General features: G+C 38.4%; 1 protein-coding gene across 1 annotated transcript; it reads left to right on the forward strand.

The window, feature by feature from the left end:
* The first annotated feature begins 8,553 nt into the window (after positions 1-8,553).
* Positions 8,554-16,412, forward strand: pix (ATP-binding cassette sub-family E member 1 pix). Its single transcript, XM_067120060.1, has 2 exons — positions 8,554-8,663; positions 13,142-16,412. The coding sequence occupies exon 2, from the start codon at positions 13,161-13,163 to the stop codon at positions 15,024-15,026; it is 1,866 nt and encodes a 621-aa protein (XP_066976161.1). The 5' UTR covers positions 8,554-8,663; positions 13,142-13,160; the 3' UTR covers positions 15,027-16,412.
* The last annotated feature ends 4,325 nt before the right edge of the window (positions 16,413-20,737 follow it).

Consider the following 20,737-nt stretch of genomic DNA (forward strand, 5'->3'; position numbering starts at 1 on the left):
CCCATAGTTTCCATATGCTGAATTTCTTCTGGAGTTCTGATAACGTTAGCGTACTATAAATATTTACTGTCACAATTCACATTCTTCATCCTGAATACTCAACTCAGGGAGGATTTTCGAGTGATTCTCCCAAAGTGTCAAGCTGCAGTTCTTCGTTGGATGAGTCGGTAGAGTTGTCGGCTAGCACTCTGCTAGGCCCGAGTTCGAGTCTCCGGCCGGCCAATGAAGAATTAGAGGAATTTATTTCTGGTGATAGAAATTCATTTCTCGGTACAATGTGGTTCGGATTCCACAATAAGCCGCAGGTCCCGTTGGTAGGTAACCAGTTGGTTCTTAACCACGTAAAATAAGTCTAATCCTTCGGGCCAGCCCTAGGAGAGCTGTTAACCAGCTCAGTGGTCTGGTTAAACCGAGGTGTACTTAACTTAGTGCCTTCCCTCGACTTTCTAGGAAAATAAACAGCAAGACACATTGACGAGTACTGCATTTTGCAATTGCATCCAAAAGATCTGTCCTCTCAATTTTTCTATCTCTTTGCCAATATCTGGGTAGGTAGCCCCACTAAGTCTAGCAGTTCGCTTGGAAATTAATAGTGAGACACAATATTCATTATCAATCTTTAATTTAGCTCTTTGGGGTGACAACCATGTTCTGGACCGAATAAGAATTTACCAATTTTGAGCAAACTCCGGTACACCACAGAAAGAAATACCGTATGATTTCAGTGTTATACTCCCTGCACAGTGAAATTAGTAAACTGCGCAAAGTTAATGAATTCTCTATATCCACTGTGTCTGTGTACTGCCTTCTGTCTGTGTCTGTTTCTGTAGACCTTGCTACCTTGAACTTTAGCATCATCACTTCACTATACTGTATTAAATATTTGTGAATTCAGGTTCCACCAATATACATATCTACGAAGGACATTTGCAATTCGTTTACGCTGGTCACTTTGAACAAAGGTTTGATCTACTGTGCTGTATTTTTTCTACCAAATAAATTGCAATCTCTTTCTGTAGACCTTGCTGCCTTGAACTTTAGCATCATCACTTCACTATACTGTATTAAATATTTGTGAATTCAGGTTCCATCAATACACGTATCTACGAAGGACATCTGCAGTTCGTTTACGCTGGTCACTTTGAACAAAGGTTTGATCTACTGTACTGTATTTTTACTACCAAATAAATTGCAATTCTTTTCAGATAAATCGAATACCCCAAATCGAATCAGGGATCTCGATAACGTGAGCGAGCCCAATGTCCTGCAACTGAGAGCGTTGCACTTTGGCCACTGAAAAGCTCAACATTTGCAAAATATAAAAATATAAAAAAAAAACACTTTTTTAACACGGTTTTATTAAAATTCTCTAAAAAGTAAAAAATAATTTTTTTTGAGACTCCAGGATTTTCTCACAATTAATCATGTCTACAAAAATGAACGTTGGCGCCAAACATGGAAGGAAATGCTACAAGAAATAAAAACATATTTTTTATTCTTGTGGCATTTTCTTCCATGTTTGGCGTCCACACTTTTATTTTTGTAGACATGATTAACTGTGAGAAAATCCTGGTGTGTCTCAAAAAATTATTTTTTTACTTTTTAGAGCATTTTAATAAAACCGTGTAAAAAAAGTGTTTTTTTATATTTTATTTTGTACTTTTAAATTTTAACAGAAACTGTCACCAGTTTGTGGTTGTAGCTAACGAAATTGAACGTAATATCCTGTCGAGCCAAAGAGGTTTTCAAAAATCCTTATTCTACCGACTCAAAGAAGGTATGAAAAATCCGGAGATTTTCATACAAATCTTGAGGTACTGGGAGAGGTCACTGTAGGGTCACTAGAGGTCACTGCTGACCTACTGATCATGTAAGGTTGTATTGTCACTGGGACTGAGTAACTATGCAAAAATTTCAACTCCACCGGACGAAGGGAACAGTTCAAAATTGGGTTACAAGTTTTGATCCAAACAGACAGAAGTTGAGTCAAATAAAAGCATTTAAAAAAAGGGGGTTACTTGAAGCAGAACTTTGGTCTTCATCGTGTTAGGAAGGCCCACCATACTTTCTTATTCTTATTGTTAAAGTAGAAAATGTTTCTCTCTCTCTCTCATATATATATATATATATATATATATATATATATATATATATATATATATATATATAATATATATATATATATATATATATATATATATATATATATATATATATATATATATATATATATATATATATATATATATATATATATATATATATATATATATATATATATAAACAATATATATATAAAACAACGGTAAAATAACAACGCTAGCAGCAAAGATAGCCAATTTAGCGACATAGCATCGAGTAGGGCCAGAGGAGCGTGGGTATCGCCCAGTCCACGGTAAAGAGTCGAGAAACTCCCAATGCCCATTTCGGAGGAGACTTCAAAATCCGATTAAAATGAGAAGCAACATTTATTTCTTTTTTTCGCAAGGCCGCAAATCTCTGCTGAGAATAATATATCTAATGGAAAGGTTAGTCCTGGAACAAAAAAAATTAATGTTGGACGTCTAGTTCCTTCATTGCGTGAAGATATCAAAAATCCACTCAATAATTTGAGTAAAACATTCCCGTAATTACACACACCGGATCAAAGAATGCTTCATGTAAAGCTTCTAAAAATAGCATTAAACAAACTGTTCTATAAGCAAAATAAGAAGGGGAAGACAGAGAGAGAAAGAGAGAGAGAGAGAGAGAGAGGGGGGTGTGATGGGAGAGGGAGATATAGCAAGTCCGTACCTCACGCTAACAAACAATAGCCTGTTATCAGAGCACAATGGGTGAGCTCATAGCGAAAGCTAATCGCGCAGAGATTAGGGTCAGTTTTCAAACACCATCGGTGATACAAAACAGAGATGACAATGGCTTAAACTTGATTATCTTCTATATAATAATCATTTCAGTCCGCATACTAGGAGGCGTAACCATCCATTGTTATTACTCTCCCTCTCTGAGCCTAGGTTATTGTTATTATTATTATTATTATTATTATTCTCTCTCTCTCTCTCTCTCTCTCTCTCTCTCTCTCTCTCTCTCTCTCATTAGCAAGTTTTGCCTATCAGTTATCATTTTTGTTTCCCAATTTCAGTATGCGCATGCATTTAATTCTGCACGACGACCCATATACTTTCTGCCACCAATTCAGTCCGGTGGTGTCTGCCTAGGCAAAAAGGCCTTCATCTGACCTTCCTGAACAAGGCTTTTACCTTTCAGTGATAACCATTCAAGCAGATCTAAGATCTTGTATTTTGATAATTTCTTCGGTGCTCTGTCCTTACCTTGCGACGTAATAGGCCTTCCATGTAAATCGTGATTGACAGACCAACTAGCAGACAGGGGCTTACCTTTTTTGGTCATAGTTTAAGTCTTTATAAGTGAATGTTACTACAAAGCATGGTTCCTACTTTACATTGTGCAATATGCGTTTACAACGCAAAGAATACAGGTAATAAAATCAAACTACAGAATAGGAACGCGTCAAGCAAATTAGTGCCAGGTTGCATTCAAAGAAAAACTGGTCTGTCTCGAGCAGTGCCGTATTGGTGATAACAAAATTAGGGATGAACTTCGGTCAGAACGTAATCTTTTCAATGCCTGAAAACAGACTACAAGTAAAGCGAGCAGTTACTACTCAGAAATATTGCTTTTATATCTATTGTTAGAGGGTTGAATGATGAGCAAATTGTAGGATTACTAACTTAAAGAAAAAAAGATGGGTAGAATGGACTAGCACTGATCAGGCGAGCAAAGGCCATGCTCCAAGTATTTTTCTTTTTAAACCTGCTAACGTATTAATTCATTTCTCGTCATAATGTGGTCCGGATTCCACAATAAGCTGTAGGTCCCGTTGCTAGGTAACCAGCTGGTTCTTAGCCACGTAAAATAAAGCTAATCCTTCGGGCCAGCCCTAGGAGAGCTGTTAATCAGCTCAGTGGTCTGGTTAAGCCATAAGGTATACTTAACTTTCTATGGTCAGTGCAATTTTTATATTTTATCCTTTGTTTTGTGTTCTCACTGTACCATTTTTAAAGTCAAAGGTTACTACCACCATAAAGCCCCCTTTCATAGCGGTGCAATATCTTTTAAAGAAAAACAAGTTGTTGAAATGATACCGGCTACCGCATACTGTAGCGCAGAAAAAAAAAGGACATGTGATTTCAAAAGCAGTCACCACTTAAAAAAGAGAAAGTTTTTCGAGAAAACCTGAGCCTCAACTGACGAATAAGATTCCTGCCAGATCAAACAGGGTTTCCAAAAATAATCGCTATTTATGCACAGTGAAGGAAGTGGTACTTTAGCAGAAAATCATTTTATATCTTCGAGCCTTCTGGACTTGACGCGTTTACCTTTCCGAAAGATCAGAAGTCTGAAGGCAAAACAATCTAGACAGTTTTAATATAATTTTGAGACCAGCTGCCAGTTTGCTCTAACTCAACTTCGGTCACATACCTTGACATCCTGGTATCAGAGATTAAATAATCATTCTATCCAAATCAGTGCTAATAAATGTTCTTTTTGATACGACGACATCAGAGGTGTTGCGAATATCCCGCCAAAGAAACCAAACACGAAGAAAAGTGACATGAAAGTTTCACTTTCCATTCCAGAGTCTACTGGCCTCTAGGCGGAATTAATAATAAGTTGACGTTTTTTATTGTTCTTTATTTGTTTTTATTGGGTTTCCTATGGGGTGTTTATAAAGCTCGATGGTTAGGTGGGAGATATCGCCTTTGCATCGGCACTATGTGCGCAATCCGCACTTTCTCACACATGTAGATATGAAAAATAAAACGTAAATAGCGATTCCCGCCACATTTCCCTCGGTTGTTACACATTGACTATCATACGTTTTCTACCATATGTCATGTACGTCGTTATTTTTACGAGCGCGGTTACTTGCGAGTTTTTATTACTTTTATATATATTTAAGGTAACCATAGTACTTGTCTCCCATGTGGTAGAGCTGCGGTTTATCTTTAAAATACTGAAATCAGACCATATAGTCCGGAACCTCCCTTCAAGCTTCCTGGTAATGGTTCCGAATGGCCGTGGATCAAGTCACTCAAATTAATAACCGGTAGCTCCATTTCTTCAAGTTTTATGCATTACCGAAGTGACTTGGTCCTCCTCAGCTAAGGAAAGTCACCCTGTTGTGCACTTTTCAGGGAATGAGTCACTGTTAACTTTTAGAACTCTTCAGTGGTAAACGCTGCTCTATAAATACATATTCTCTCTCTCTCTCTCTCTCTCAACACAAATTGCACCAGAGGATTGCGCGGAACGGTGATTTTACAAGGTATGAAAGGTTTTTTTTTTGCTGTGTTTTGTTAATAAAAGTTGTTCTAAATATTCATGAAATAATTCTTGAAAATCAACCAAAAATTTAATAAATTTGCTGGAATTAAAATCTACTTCAGAATGGTAATCGGTTCTATTCCATCCACTTTAATATATATATATATATATATATATATATATATATATATATATATATATATATATATATATATATATATATATATATATATATATATATATATATATATATATATATATATATATATATGGTATGCAAACTTTCCCTTTGCTTTCAAACGTTTCATTCATTTGTTTCAGACTAATTATACAAATCGAAAATTCTCTTCTCGTATGAATGCTCACTGATTTCGTGTTGTCGTAAAAAAATGTGATCTTATCAGTTTGGAATTGCAACATTTTTTAATAATAATGATTAGATTTTTAGTTGTATATAGTAACCTTAGGATTTCTGTTGTCTGTGTCCGTGTGTATTTAAATAACAGGATGAAGTCAAAACAGGAATAATCATGAAGTTGCATCTCCGTTGGTGGTCCGAGTACCCATGTCAGCGGCATGCTTCTTATTCACTCCAAAACGTGCGAGGGATCGTCGATGGTTGACAAAAGACCGGCTCGGTCTCCGCCACCAACTGAAAGTTGTGCTGTGTAGAGACTTGGCATCAAGTAATGAGATTAGAGGTCTAAATGCTCTTGGCGCCTTCTACGGCTTTGAAGAAGAGGAAGACAAACTTTTGACGGATCTGTGGGTATCACTCATTCTACTCAGTACCAAAAAATTCTTTGACCCGCCCTCAGTTACTTAAAGTGAAAACGATGCCTATCTAGTCTTCCCAGTTATGAATGAGTTCTGAAATTATGTGCCTATACTTTTCAGGCAACATCAGGATAATGCAATGTTCCTCTTCCAAGCTCCAGTTAGTGCGGAGCCTACTTGGGAAATGGAGAATGGTCTCATGCTGTTTTTCGTCAAACTATATGTTAAACTATTTGATTCCCCAGAGGCTAGTAATAAACAAGGCGAAACAGTGACTCACCTACACTGTTTTGCCGTGTTTAGTACTAGCCCCTGAGGGGTCAAATGTAGAAAATGTATGGTAGATATCATACTATAGTAGCATATTATAATATACATATATATATATGTATATATATATGTGTATATATATATTATACACACACACACACACACACACACACATATATATATATATATATATATATATATATATATATATATATATATATATATATAAGTGAATGTCTGTATATTTGTTTAGATTCTATAGAGATCCGAACCGCTTGACAGACCCAGACAAAATTTTGCACACGGCTTCTGTGTCACCCCGGAAAGGTTTATAACTCGAAATTAAACCCTTACCGCATGACAAACATACAAACACAGACAAAACAAATGAAATTTTTGTTTTTACAGCACCTTTTCCTTCAGTTTTCTGGGTTGATTCTCATTTTCCACTGCCCCTCCACCTTTTATTCCAGGCACTGTCAGACGTATGATTTAATTAAACTCCTCCTGCTGCAAACCCCATCATCAGTTTAGTGAATCCAAAAAATTAAAAAGATGTGTTTGACTGTATTAGGATTACTTTCATTCAGTCATAAAACAACGAAATTCAAAATATAACTTCCACCACCACACCAGTCAAACCTTACAATTCTCGTACGGAAAAAGTACTAACAGACCAGATGTTGCTGTCACAGGCTTACCCGTAATTGAAAAACTACTCGCATCGAAATTACAATATTTTTTACAATGTTCATCTAAAGCCAAACGTATCTTAATCATAACCTGCCAATAAAATACAAATTCTTAAGTACCTTGTGGTATTACCATCATCATATCTAAGTACTTAATCCATGAAAACAAAAATTGTAGTTATTGGGCATAACTTTTGAGATCAGAACTAATTCAATGCCATCCGCGCAAGCGTATTGGCAGACTAAATGCTTCTGTGACAAACCCCCATTAAAAATTTACTCACAATGGAATCACCATATTTTTTTCAGTGTTCATCTTAAGCCAAATTTATCTTAATTATACCTTGCCAGTAAAATACAAATTCTTAAGTACCTTGAGGTACCACCATCATCATATCTAAGTACTTAATCCGCTTAAAAATCACCATACATCGACAACTTCTGTCAGGGCTGGTGCTAGGAACTGCGTGGCCCAATTAGAAAATTCAAACTCAGCGATATTCCGTTTTCTTTAACCTGAAACGGCAACAACTGCTATGGTATATGTTTCACAATTGTAATCATTATTTAGAAACTAAGACTTTTTTATGTAATATAAATATTATTTTCCAAATGATAATTTTCTGTTAATATAGTATGCATAATAATGTGGGGAATAATGCTTCCTCATTCTTCATTTTCCCTTGGCCTCCCCCTACCTCTATCTCTTCCTTCTTCCTTGCCCTGCCCCCTACCCTCTCCTCCCATTCACCCTTCCATACGCCTCCCCTCCCCTCCACCTTACTCTTCAGCTTCCTCAACCTTTCCCCTTCCCCATTCTCCCTCCGCCTCTGTCTTCTTACTTCTTTCCCCTTTCAGAGTTTTTCCAGGCAGTGCTGGGTTGATCAGCTAGTATATATATATATATATATATATATATATATATATATATATATATATATATATATATATATATATATATATATATATCTTATGGTAAAGCAGATTCAATTCACTAAAGGTGTTAGAGTGCCTTATTTTTGTTTTCTGTTCATAATGTACTTGCCTTTTAAAAATCAGTGCAAGGCACTGAGTGAGAGAGAAGAGGCTTTCTTATGGTACATAATACGCATGTAACGTTTTTATCTAACCTGTATATCACTAGAAATTATAGAAAGTGAGAAGTCCGGTACACCAGTACACCAACATTTTGGATTCCATTAGAAGAAGATCATCACCAAATTTATAAGATAGTACAGTGTTTAGATATTAAATCACATTCTACACATGCATTAAATGACACGGTAATTTGAACATTCCCATAGGTTTGTTTTTACGAACGCTTTAAACGTAAAGGAAGACAGTAATCAATAGCATTCGTGGAATAAACAAAAAATAATTTTTAAATGTAAATTTAAACCTCAAAAACTGATTGAGTACATAGGAGTTACTCAATAATACCACTTTCACATTTTACTTAGGAAAAGTCACAGCAAACGACTCCAGCAAACAGCTTTTAATGCAGGTACAAGAACCCGTTCCTTTCGCTGGCGGCTTAGTGACGAAATAGCCAACCAGATCACACAACAGTCAAAGGTGCGAATTTCTAACTAAAAGTGACTATTTTCAGTGCGTGATCGTTTTGCAACTGCATTATGAATTAACCAGGTACAGGTATTGGCGATGAACGAGGTCGCCGAGTGGCTGGGTAACCAGATGTGAGGCGTCATGTGGAATGGCCGATGACAGCTGCTGTAGGTGGAAGTGTAAAGTGGGTTCTGCTGCAGAAGAGGATGGAATTTAACCTTCGTGCGTCTGTGCAGCTTCGGTGACTGGATTGCGAGTCAGTCCTCGCCAAGAATTGTGTTTCCATTCAGGGGCAATGGCCCCCACTTTAGCCACTACCCTACGATGGTTAGGTTAACGAAGGCTAAACCACTTTCTTCTTTTTTTTCTGCTCGTATGCTACGTATTATCGTAAAATTTTACTTTAAACGATTATTACTCTTTGGACTCGAAGATATTTTCCTGTGCTTTAGTGTCTGTGCGCTTTGAACATTTCTGACGTTTCGTTTCGTTGGCAAAAAACCTAACCACTTGCATGTAACCTAACCTGGTGTATAAGGTTATTACTCAATGATATCAGTTTGAAAGAATTCCATGAACTTCTTTCCTCAGTCTGAGTGAGAGTTGCCTGGGGGGTTATTCTGAGGAAGAGCTCTGCTAAAAAAAAAAAAAAAGTTTGTTCCTACATGATTTACAAACCATCAGTCCTCTAGGTATTTCTAAGTATTAGCTCTGCGCCTGTTTTTACCTTGGAAATTGGTTTTTCCTATACTTTTAGGGCCGTTGATAGAGGAGACGCATTTGTTTTTGTCGGCCATTGGTTATTTGCCCCCTAACTCTACCCAACAGCAAAGGGGGACTGGGAATTCGGGGTTTTTCTGACACGATATACAAACTGTCGGTCCTTTACATTAGGAATTAATTTTAGCGTAGGCTGGAAATGGCCGTTAAACTCTTAAGCTAGGTGGTTAGGCAGTAACTACCGCCAGGTAGGCGGGAATACCCGTCTGCCCGGGTGTAAATATTCCAGTTTGCTTTTGGCTGTCATGCGTTTTAGATGTGGTTTCAGATCTCTTTGCCTGACTGTCGTTAAGCCCTTTATTATCCCGGTGGGATTTTAATGTATTTTTGTTTATATATTACGTGTTTTTGGTATTTATTGATACAAACCTGCAATTTGTGATAACCTTGCATAAGCCATCGTGCCCCTGCGCTGTGTCTTGGGTTTGACAGCCAAGGGCGTATATAGAGGGACGTAACCGAGTGGTAATGCTTCTCTTCCAGTAGCCCTTTATTTAGTTACTGAAGGCATTCCCCTACATTGATCGGGACGTAAGATTTCGCTTCCTTTCTTGGGCTCCCGCCTCCGTGTACAAGGGCATGACTACTTCCTTCCTGGATGAAATGATACTTATCGAGTCTCTGGAGCTGGCAGCGACATTGCTGAGACCTGGGAATGGATTCCTTCAGGAGAAGTATCTATTTCCTTAGGGCCTTGGCAATTCTTTTCATCAAACTTCCATCCTGCTTCCTCTCCTGTGCTCCCAATTTGGGAAATGCCAGCCCGGCTAGAGCTAATTGTCTCGGTATTCTGTCATCTTGCAGAAGCTTCCCCATGGTGGAGAATGGAGGTCTGCTTCCATTCCTCTGTCCTTCTTTCCTCTTCGAAGTATGTGAAAAGAGTTAGGCTAATGCGTGATTGAAGGAACCTTCAAATATGCTTGCATATTCCCCTCACATCGTGTGTCTACTTACGATTCACCAATTGAGGAATAAGTGCACACTGGTAAGACTGTGTCTTGAAGGTGGGTGACCAAGACGATTAGTACCTTCTCGTCACCATCCTGGACTCAAGGCAGCCTTTTGGCCTTCCGAGAATTCAGAATGAGTTTTGCGACACTCAGTGGTTTTGTTGAACAACAAAAGCACTGTAGTGGCATTTGTCAACAAACAAGAGGGAATCTTTTTTTCCTCCTGTTCCATCTGTCGACATTTGCAGGTACTTGAGTGTTCTATAGCACGCTCAACAGCTCAATTAGCCAGATACAGTAAATCCCCTGTATTCGCAGGGGATGCATACCGCACCCTCCTGCGAATAGCTAAAATCCATGAATACAGGCAGTCCCCAGTTTACGACAGGTCCGGCTTACGGCATTCCGAGGTTACAACACTTTTCGAATATATTCATCAGAAATTATTTCCCGGTTTACAACACATGTTCCGGGGTTACGATGCGTCGTACACCGATCCCACGGAAGAAATATGGCTCCAAAATGCAGAATAATCAAAATTTGGAGGCTCTTTTGATGAAAAACTCAATAAAAATGCAGGTTACAACGTTTTCAATGCACCCAAAGCATTAAAAGTAAGGTTTTCTTAGGATTTTTGACGATTTTCGACGAATTTTCGGTTTACGACAATTTTCAGTTTACGACGCGGCGCAAAAACAGAACCCCATCGTAAATCAGGGACTGCCTGTACTTAAAACCCTTCTAAAAACACTTAGAACTGCCTATTTTGATAGTGTAAACACAAGAAAAACCCTTTAAAAATGCTTATACCTGTTTGTTCATGAAAAAGCATTTCAGAACAAAGAGAAAGAGACATAGAATAAAGAAGTTATTAAAAAGAGGTTGAGAACACTTCTAAAAATAGATCAGTCAGAAGGGGAGAGAGACAGAAATTCTCTTCCAGCTCTATTTTTATGTCAACCATTTACTTCTTTTTTTAAGGGTAATGTATTCAAGCTAACTTTTAAGTGAAATTACAGTAACTTTAATTTCATTTAAAAGTTAACTTAATAATTTGGGAGCATGATTTGGATCATATTTAGTGTTTAAACTTTAGAAATAAGCATTTGTTAGCATTTTTAGAGACCGTGCCAAACTTACGCGAAAATTCACCTTGCGCTAGGTTTTCTGGAACCTAACCTCGCGTAAGTTCAGGGTATGACTGTATAAGCTAACTTTAACGGTAGGTAAGTATCCAGATAATTAATTTTTATCATGAAAATTCTCATATTATATTAAAATGTATTATTTTTGTCCATTAAAGGTTTTATACTGACATCATTACTAGGATCCACGTAAATACTGTTCATTGCTTTGTATTATCTTTTTGTTTCCTGGTCTAGCATGTCATCTTGTTGGGCTTGAAGACAAATCAGTCTGTTTCTCATAGTTTGTTCCGACACAATTTACAAACCGTCAGTTCTTTACATTAGGAATTACTTTCAGCGAAGCTGGAAACTGCTGTTGAACTTTGGAACAAGGTGGTTAGGCAGCTAACTACCGTCCAGTAAGCGCCTGCCTGGATGTAAACATTCCAATTTGCTTTCAGCCGTCTTGTTGGTTCCTCAGGTATTGAAAGCAGGGGTGTGGTCCCAACAGACCACTTTCACTTCTTTCTACCTTCGGGTTATTGCCTACAAGTCCTTGGACACTTTTTCTTGGGACCTGTGGTGACTGCTCAACAAGTTGTGTAGCTTATCCGGCTCCTTTAACAGGACAAGGTTGCATCTCGCCTAAGGTGTGCGGTTGTGGATGTGAGAATGAGTGTGGCAGTGACTGGCGGCCTCTCCTTCTCTTCCCCTGGCTCTCTTCTTGCGAGCAGAGAGCGAATGTGCTGTTACATAATGGATCTGGCGGTTGATGCAGGTAAGCATCCTCTTTGAGCTTCCGTTCTATTTCCTTTCAGGATCATAGAAGCGAACCCATTCCTTCCTCTAGCAAGGGGAGGAAGAAGACCATGACACTAAGACAAACCCAATAGTGCTTGTATTTGCCTTACTGTGGCTGACTTTTTATAGTTCATCTTAGCATGTTTCTTATGAAACAACGTGTTCCTCATTCATACGGAAAAAAAAACCAGAAGTCTGACAATTGATCTCGTGTTTCCTACAACCTGACCACTTTGTCAGAGGCAGGTTTTCCCTTCCTCGCTGTATCGACCAGGAAGGGAATACAAGGTGTAGCAAACTCCTGTCAGTTCATAGAGACTCACTCAGATTCCTCCCTCCACCCAGCGAGTCTTCCTAATGTAAAGGACTGATGGTTTGTGCATCGTGTTGGAACAAATCACAATTTTTTGAAGTAAGTTGAATTTTTCCTAACTATACAAACCTGAGGGCCTTTACATTACATTTTCATGCCCACCTCATGCCACCCCTCAATCTGAAACCTGAGCCGAAAAGCAAATTGGAACATTTACATCCGGGCAGGCGGGACTCCTGCCCACCGGACAGTAGTTAACTGCCTAACCACCTTGTTCGAAAGTTCAATGGTCGTTTCCAGCTTTGCTGAAAGTAGTTCCTAATGTAAAGGACCTCAGGTTTGTATATTGGGAAAAATATAATTTACTTTAAAAAATTATGATTTCAATGCTCCAGTCATGAAAGTATGCTTTTTCAATGTTTAATGAAACTCTAATTTTTAAAACCTTTATGTTCTGTAATGTGGTTTTATTTATGTCAAAACTTTTTTTAATTACTGTACTTTCATCTCTTTCAGTGACTGAATTTTTGCCAAGATGCCTCCAAGGAAGAAGCAAGAAGATACTGATAAGCAGACAAGGATTGCTATTGTCAATTCAGAAAAATGCAAACCTAAGCGTTGCCGTCAGGAGTGTAAAAAATCATGCCCCGTCGTACGCATGGGTAAACTGTGCATCGAAGTGACACCTAATGATCGTATGGCTGCAATAAGTGAGGAGCTTTGTATAGGGTGTGGTATTTGTGTTAAAAAATGTCCATTTGAAGCCATTATGATCATCAATTTACCCAGCAATCTGGAGAAGGAAACTGTACACAGATACAACAAGAATTCGTTCAAATTGCATCGTCTCCCAGTACCAAGAAGAGGTGAAGTTTTAGGTCTGGTTGGAACCAATGGAATTGGGAAGTCAACAGCTTTAAAGATCCTTGCTGGTAAAGTCAAACCAAATCTTGGCCGTTTTGCTGATCCTCCTGATTGGACAGAAATTCTTGCCTACTTCCGAGGAAATGAACTGCAGAATTATTTCACTCGCATTTTAGAGGATGATTTAAAAGCCATTGTTAAACCTCAGTATGTAGATCAGTTTCCCAAGGCTGTTAAGGGTTCAGTGCAAGATCTTCTCAAAAAGAAAAGTGACCTTGACAACTTTGAGGAAATGTTGGATATATTGGACTTGCGAAATGTTCTTGGACGCAACATTGAGGACCTGTCTGGAGGAGAGCTCCAGCGGTTTGCAATTGCAATGGTTTGCATTCAGCGTGCCAATATCTACATGTATGATGAACCTTCTTCTTACCTTGATGTGAAGCAGCGCCTCAATGCCTCAAGGGCAATTCGTTCAATGGTCATGGCAGACAACTATGTGGTTGTTGTAGAGCATGACTTGGCCGTATTGGATTATCTGTCAGACTTTATCTGTTGCCTGTACGGACAGCCAGGTGCCTATGGGGTGGTCACTGTCCCATTCTCAGTTAGGGAAGGTATTAATGTGTTCTTGGATGGCTTTGTTCCCACTGAGAACTTGAGGTTTAGAGAAGAGTCTTTAACTTTCAAAGTCTCTGAAACGCTGAGTGAAGAGGAAATCAAGAGAATGTGCCGATTCAAGTACCCACAGATGACCAAAAAAATGGGTGAGTTTACTCTAACTGTGAATGGAGGCAATTTCACAGATTCTGAGATAATGGTGTTGCTTGGAGAAAATGGTACTGGCAAGACTACCTTCATCAGGATGCTTGCTGGTCGATTAGAGCCAGATGAAGGGAAATCTGAGCTGCCTGAACTTCATATATCCTACAAGCCGCAGAAGATCAGTCCTAAAAGTCAGACCACAGTTCGCCAACTACTACATGACAAGATCCGTGATGCATACGTTCATCCCCAGTTTCTCTCGGATGTAATAAAACCACTGAAAATTGAGGAACTGTATGATCAGGAGGTTCAGCATTTATCTGGAGGAGAATTACAGCGTGTGGCACTCACCATTTGCTTGGGCTTACCTGCCGAGGTGTATCTCATTGATGAACCTTCAGCCTACCTAGATTCTGAACAGCGTCTTGCTGCTGCAAAGGTTATTAAACGGTTCATCATGCACGCCAAGAAGACCGCATTTGTCGTGGAGCATGACTTCATAATGGCCACATATTTAGCAGACAGAGTGATTGTATTTGAAGGATCTCCATCTGTGAAAACCACTGCCAACGCTCCTCAGACATTAGTCTCTGGAATGAATAAATTCTTGGAAATGCTCGGCATCACCTTCAGACGTGATCCTAACAACTTCAGACCAAGGATAAACAAGGATAGTAGTCAGAAAGATAATGAACAAAAGAGCTCTGGCAACTATTTCTTCTTAGACACGGAGGGAAAAACGGATGGAAAGCCAGAGAAAAAACAGAACTGAAGTTACCTCGGTGGTGATTGTTGAAAAATCTGAATTGCAGCTCCGGCCCCGGACCATAAATTTTGAGCCACTTTGGCCCAGTGCTTTAGAATATGAACAAGGAGGAGAAGGAGGAAGGTTCTTTAGGTGCATGAAACTACTGTTCATCTATCTCATATTGGTTAGGCTGGGAGGAAAAATGTTGGGGTTCAGAAAATCAGCTGCTGCATCTTTCTGCATATTAACCTGCAGACATATTGACCTATCATGCATTCTATTTTTTTATTACAAAGTAGATCAGATATCTTGTACAGTACTTGTATGATTGTGTCATTAAAAAAGCTAGAGCATTTGTGGAAATTACATTGCTTACTAACGTGTGAAATTGGAAGTACTGTCATTTAAAGTGATTTTCAGGTGCTTGTTTTGAATTATTCTTAAACGATCACAGTGGAATTGTTTATAATTTTGATCTCCTATGTGCATTAGTTTAAAGGCTCAGCTTGGTCAGGGGACCAATGGTGCAGCAGCTGAAAGATCAACTGTGCCCTCCCAGCTAAAGCCATCTTCAACTCCATCGCAACCTGTGGCTGTACTGTGTGTGTTGCATGCCTAATATAGCCATGACAAAGGATACACAGTTGGTATTGAACATTGTTACTTTTCAGTGGGTTAATTGTTATTTTTGTTTAATTTGGCATAAGGTGTACCAGCTTAATGAGTATTCAAATTTGAGAAAGTGACTTATTGCTTGCTTTTTGGTGAATATCAGAATCTCATGCAGGGTTCCAAAGTAAAGTACTGTATTGTATACAAAAGATATTTATGCAGCAGTGGGTTCAAAAGTTAATGATGTAGATTTACACCTAAGGTACAAACAAACATTTCACCAGCAGAAATTACAAAACCTTGTTGATTGTCATTTTTACCAATTATATGTAAATATGTAACTGACTTGTATTCAGTATTTTTTAATTTTTTTTATTTTGCCTCATTCCTAAAAGTACACATTAAGAAAAAATTTTGTGATTCTGTAATATAGTGTACAGTTGAATTATAGTAATATTGTATGATTGCCTACATTTTTATACAAAATTGGATTTTGTCAACCATTGCTACCATTGGTTGACAATGTACAGTCTTTGTCCCAGTTTTAATAGCACAATTGAGAAAACAGTACTACATCTTTTATAATCTGATTTAATACCATTCTTTGTTATCACAGTACCTGTGGTTCCTAGTTATGTTTATGGATAGGGTATCTGATGCACGTTATAGCAGTCAGGGGCACAGAGGGCTGCATCATTTTCTCATCTCATCACAGTCGAACATCATTTATTTTTTATGTGGTCCAAACCTTGTTGTTATATTTATACTGAGAGGTCAATATGAAGTATGCAGTTAAAAGATTTTTTTTATTCCCCCTTTTATACTGTTCAAAACTGCTTTCACTAAGCATTATAGTTATGCAACACACTGTAAACCCCCCGTATTCGCGATCTCACTCTGTGGAACATATCTACCCATTATTTGCGGAAAATTCGAAAATTCGCCAATTCGCAGTATTTTTCACTGAGAAATATTCACTAATTACTGTATTTTCATCATTTTCATGAATAAATGCACTTTTTGTGATAAAACTATTAAAATACTCAGGTGTAAGCATTTTTACAGGGTTTTTCTTGTCTTTAAACTATCAAAATGGGCTGTTTTTAGAGGGGTTTTAAGTATTCGTGGATTTTAACTATTGGTTGGGGGGTGTGGTATGCATCCCCTGCGAATACAGGGGGTTCACTGTACCTTAAAAATTTTAACACATGAATATCATGGACGTAGTGATAGTTTTGTATGTGCAAAGGTGATGAAGCATCATGTTTTAATCTGATGCAAGACTACTGGAAGAGGCTGGATTATTTTGTGCTTTTATGGCATGATAACAGCATTCAATCTTAAGGTAGAACTTTTCTCAGAAACCAAAATGAATTCAAAGCTAATCTTTCTTGCCATCAGCATTGAAACAATTACAGCATTATATTTGACAATGTAAGGGGCTCTTTAAACTGTGCAAAATGAGCTCAGATCATGTATAAAGGTGAGCTATCTGTTTTATGTCCATACATTATGCCGACCTCTTGATTTTTTATGTTCTGCCAATAACGTGTTGCTAGCCGAGAGAGTTGTCAATAGACAAAAATAGTGAGTCGTTTGTGGAGTATCCCATATCACTCAATTGTGGGAGCCCACTCATCTGTCCATTATGTCAATATGCCATAATTGGCACAGTATTCTTTGTTGCTTTAGGGGTAAAGGCAATGTTCATTATCATTAATGCTTTCAGGTCAGTTTTCGTATCACTAATGCGTTCAGGTCAGTTTTCCCAACTACAGTGTTAGACATTTAAGAGTTGTCTTCATTCTGGCACGAATGCTGTTTACTTTGTCTATGCCATTTTTCCATATTTCTTATACCTTTGTACAGATTTCTGTCCTGCTGCTTCCTTATCAACATTTGTAACTATTTCTCATCCATTCTTACTGCATACCCAAACTATCTTGAGTGTTTGAGATCTATATTTTCCAGTCACTGTGTACTACAACTGTAACACTCATTTACAATGTGATATTCCCACCACATTCTGGCTGTGAATCTTGGCATTCCCTACTCACAATTGTTCAAGATCATTTTTGTCAGCATCCATTTCCTTGCAAAATAAGGTAGTACAGATTGTTTGAGTGTATACAGCCACTAGTACTGTAGTAGTTATAAAATTATCTTTTAGAGCCACAAAATTTTGTGTATCAGCACCCTATGTTGTTTGGGATAATTTTACATTTGTCTTTTACTGGACTGAGGTATATGAGTTGTAAAAGATGTATCAAATATCATACCTAAAAACTTTGCAGTGCAGTTGATGGCTATCAAATTCCCAATCATTATTAGTTTGATTTCATAGTTTTACTTCCATCTAATATCTTCATAGAACTTGATGTCTTTTGTTTTCAGTACTGAGAATTGAAAGCATAATAAGGAAGTGCATGCAACAACTTCCAGATGAGGCAGTGTTCATAATTCTGTAGGCATGCTGTGTAAAATGTACAAAAAGTCTTCCTGTCAGCCAATATTTAACAAAAGTAGATAATTTTTAGGTACAGTAATATCAAAACAGTTTGATACAAAGAACGCTACTGTGAACTCCATATTCCCACTCATATGCCTTAAATAAATCATTATTAATGACGACACCTCTCCCATTAATGCACAGTTGGGATAGCTGTTTTTATGAGCTTACTTTAGCTGTTTCTGTCATAAACAGCTTATTTCATAAATGTATTTGACAATTGTTTTACAGACATATTCCCTTGCTGATTCTACCCTCCATATGTATCCAGGCTTGGGACCAGCACGGAGTTAGGCTGGCTTGCCCCAGTGGCTAGGATAGAGTAACCATTGTCATGATGTTCCTAGAGATTATCATTCTTGTCTTGACGACAAAGAAAGTGGTGTAGCTACCACTATTGTAAAAGCTTGTGCGCCATTGACAGTAGATAGTGACTTATCACATTATTGCATCATGCCTCAGGACTGTAAACATCAGTGCAACATCATCTCCAGCCTTACTTGGCAGTTTGGATACTAAGATTTCTTTTGTGATTACCTGTAATTCTTTTCAACTCTTTCATTGTTTATTGTATGTAAAGTATTAGTGTACTGTACTTTTTTCTTTGACTTTGCATAGTTTTCAGTTCATTTTGTACAGTCTTAATTTGACCCAAATGTCAATTCCGGTTCCTTGTTACCTGCAATGTTTTGATATTTGGATGCAGAATAACAGCCATTGTGGATGTCATAAGAATAACCAATATGCCAAGGTTTCCCTGGTAGTATGCTACATCATGCCCTTGCTCGAGATGGACCTTCACCTGCTGCACTTATGTGCTGAGGCCAACACTACTTCCCTAGCCTTATCTGTGCTGTTTGTCAGGGTTGGTATGCCAGTCGATGGACTCATTACAAAACTGGTGATCATACTGGGCAAGAAAGAAATATCCTGCTTCTTAATCTTCACTCTTGCCTGCTTTGGAGTCCTGATCAGCTTCTGCATCTTTGGCCACTCTTGCCAAGTAATGGAGAGCTTGTCCTTGAGTTATATGCCACTGGCTGCTATTTGGCATGTCTGCTTTGGCTGATGACTGGCCCATTCCTTCTGTAACTGGATATCTCAAGCACTTGCTCTGCCTGCTGTTTCAGTACAGCTTCTTGCATACTAGGTTCCTGTTACTTCATTCAGTTACCAATGTCAGATTCAGCCTATGCTCATTTGCAGGAGAATATTCGTGCCAATGAAGTATACAAATCTTCATCTTTTATACAACAGTATTCTTTAGCATAAATCTGGTTTGATCGTTAAGTTTTAGCACCAGAGTAGCTACAGGTGGAAGCTAGTGGGTGAATGGTGAATACCACCACTTGCCTGACCAATATAGACTGACTTTTGCTTTGATGGCTGCTGAAGAAATATGTGACTGTTCTGCAGTCACTTTTTAAACCTTAGGTTGAATGTTTCTTCACTTTGGTGATATGTTCCTCTTGTTTTTTAATACCTCTTGCAAGTACACATAGTCCAGTACAGGTGAAAGAACTGACTTGTTGATTCCAAAGTTGTGTTTCATTTGTGCAAGTGGTTCATGTTCCCAGTGATGTTGATCCTCTCCTGATTTGTGCTCTTTACAGGGGTCACAATCATACCAAGGGTTTGCCTTGTAAAGAGTGCAGATAATGAGAGTCAACTCTGTGAAAAAGATATTTGTTAAAAAGGGGGTGAGTACCAAGAAGACTTCTTTGGTGTTGTTTACAGGCAACACACCTCCCTTCACCCCCAAGGTCCTTTTGGTACAGAACCTACTGTGGATGTCACTGCTCTTCCTGGGACCATTCTATAATTAAAAGAACTATCAGTTTAACTTAAAAGTAAAATACTGCCCTGATTCCTTAGTCTTCCTGTCCCCGAGTCCATTGTGTCAAGATTGCCAGCTGGAATGATTTTTTATCAAGAAGTTAGTGGTGTTTCAGAATCTCATTGATACCTTAGAGTTAGTAATGGAATGGCAGGTTAGTGAGCAGAGTAAGCTTTTTGAGGCTTTGTTCAGCAGTTCCTGAAGAAAGACAACTATTTAGGGTTCTAGTTGAGAAAAACTGGTAAGAACTAGGTCAAAACAATGCAGCTTCCAGGTAGGGTTACAGCTTTCGAGTTGTTGGCAGCTTCTAAACTGCTCTAAATGGAAATCTGAGTGCATTTTGGTGCCATTTAATAGTACAGTAGTGTATTGTAATCCATCACTGACTTGTCCTCAAAGAATTCACTGCCAGAGCCTGCCTGAAGTACATTTTAACCCGCTATTAGAGCTCAGGAATTATTACATTCTGCCAACAGTTGTACAACAATTGTTGCTTGTAAGTCTGGTGCAGAAGGCCCAGCCAGTGATCTTAAGGAAATGTTGATTGATGAGCCAGTAGTTCAGTACTTGCTAAAGCTACACCTTTAGTGCCCAGCTGCCTGCCTACATGTCAACATCCTGCAGTGGGCCCTGTAATTTTGGTTAGTGAATCTATGTTAGCTTGGAAGAGTCTGATGCCAGGGTAAGGGGGCAGTTCGTGGGGCAAGGTAACTGTTGTGTGTGCCCCAATACCTTCCTCTCATCTTTAGACCTTGCTGTCACCTGTCTCGATCGGTT

The sequence above is a fragment of the Macrobrachium rosenbergii genome, chromosome 18 (genome assembly GCF_040412425.1).
Source record: "Macrobrachium rosenbergii isolate ZJJX-2024 chromosome 18, ASM4041242v1, whole genome shotgun sequence".
NCBI classification, from domain to species: Eukaryota; Metazoa; Arthropoda; class Malacostraca; order Decapoda; family Palaemonidae; genus Macrobrachium; species Macrobrachium rosenbergii.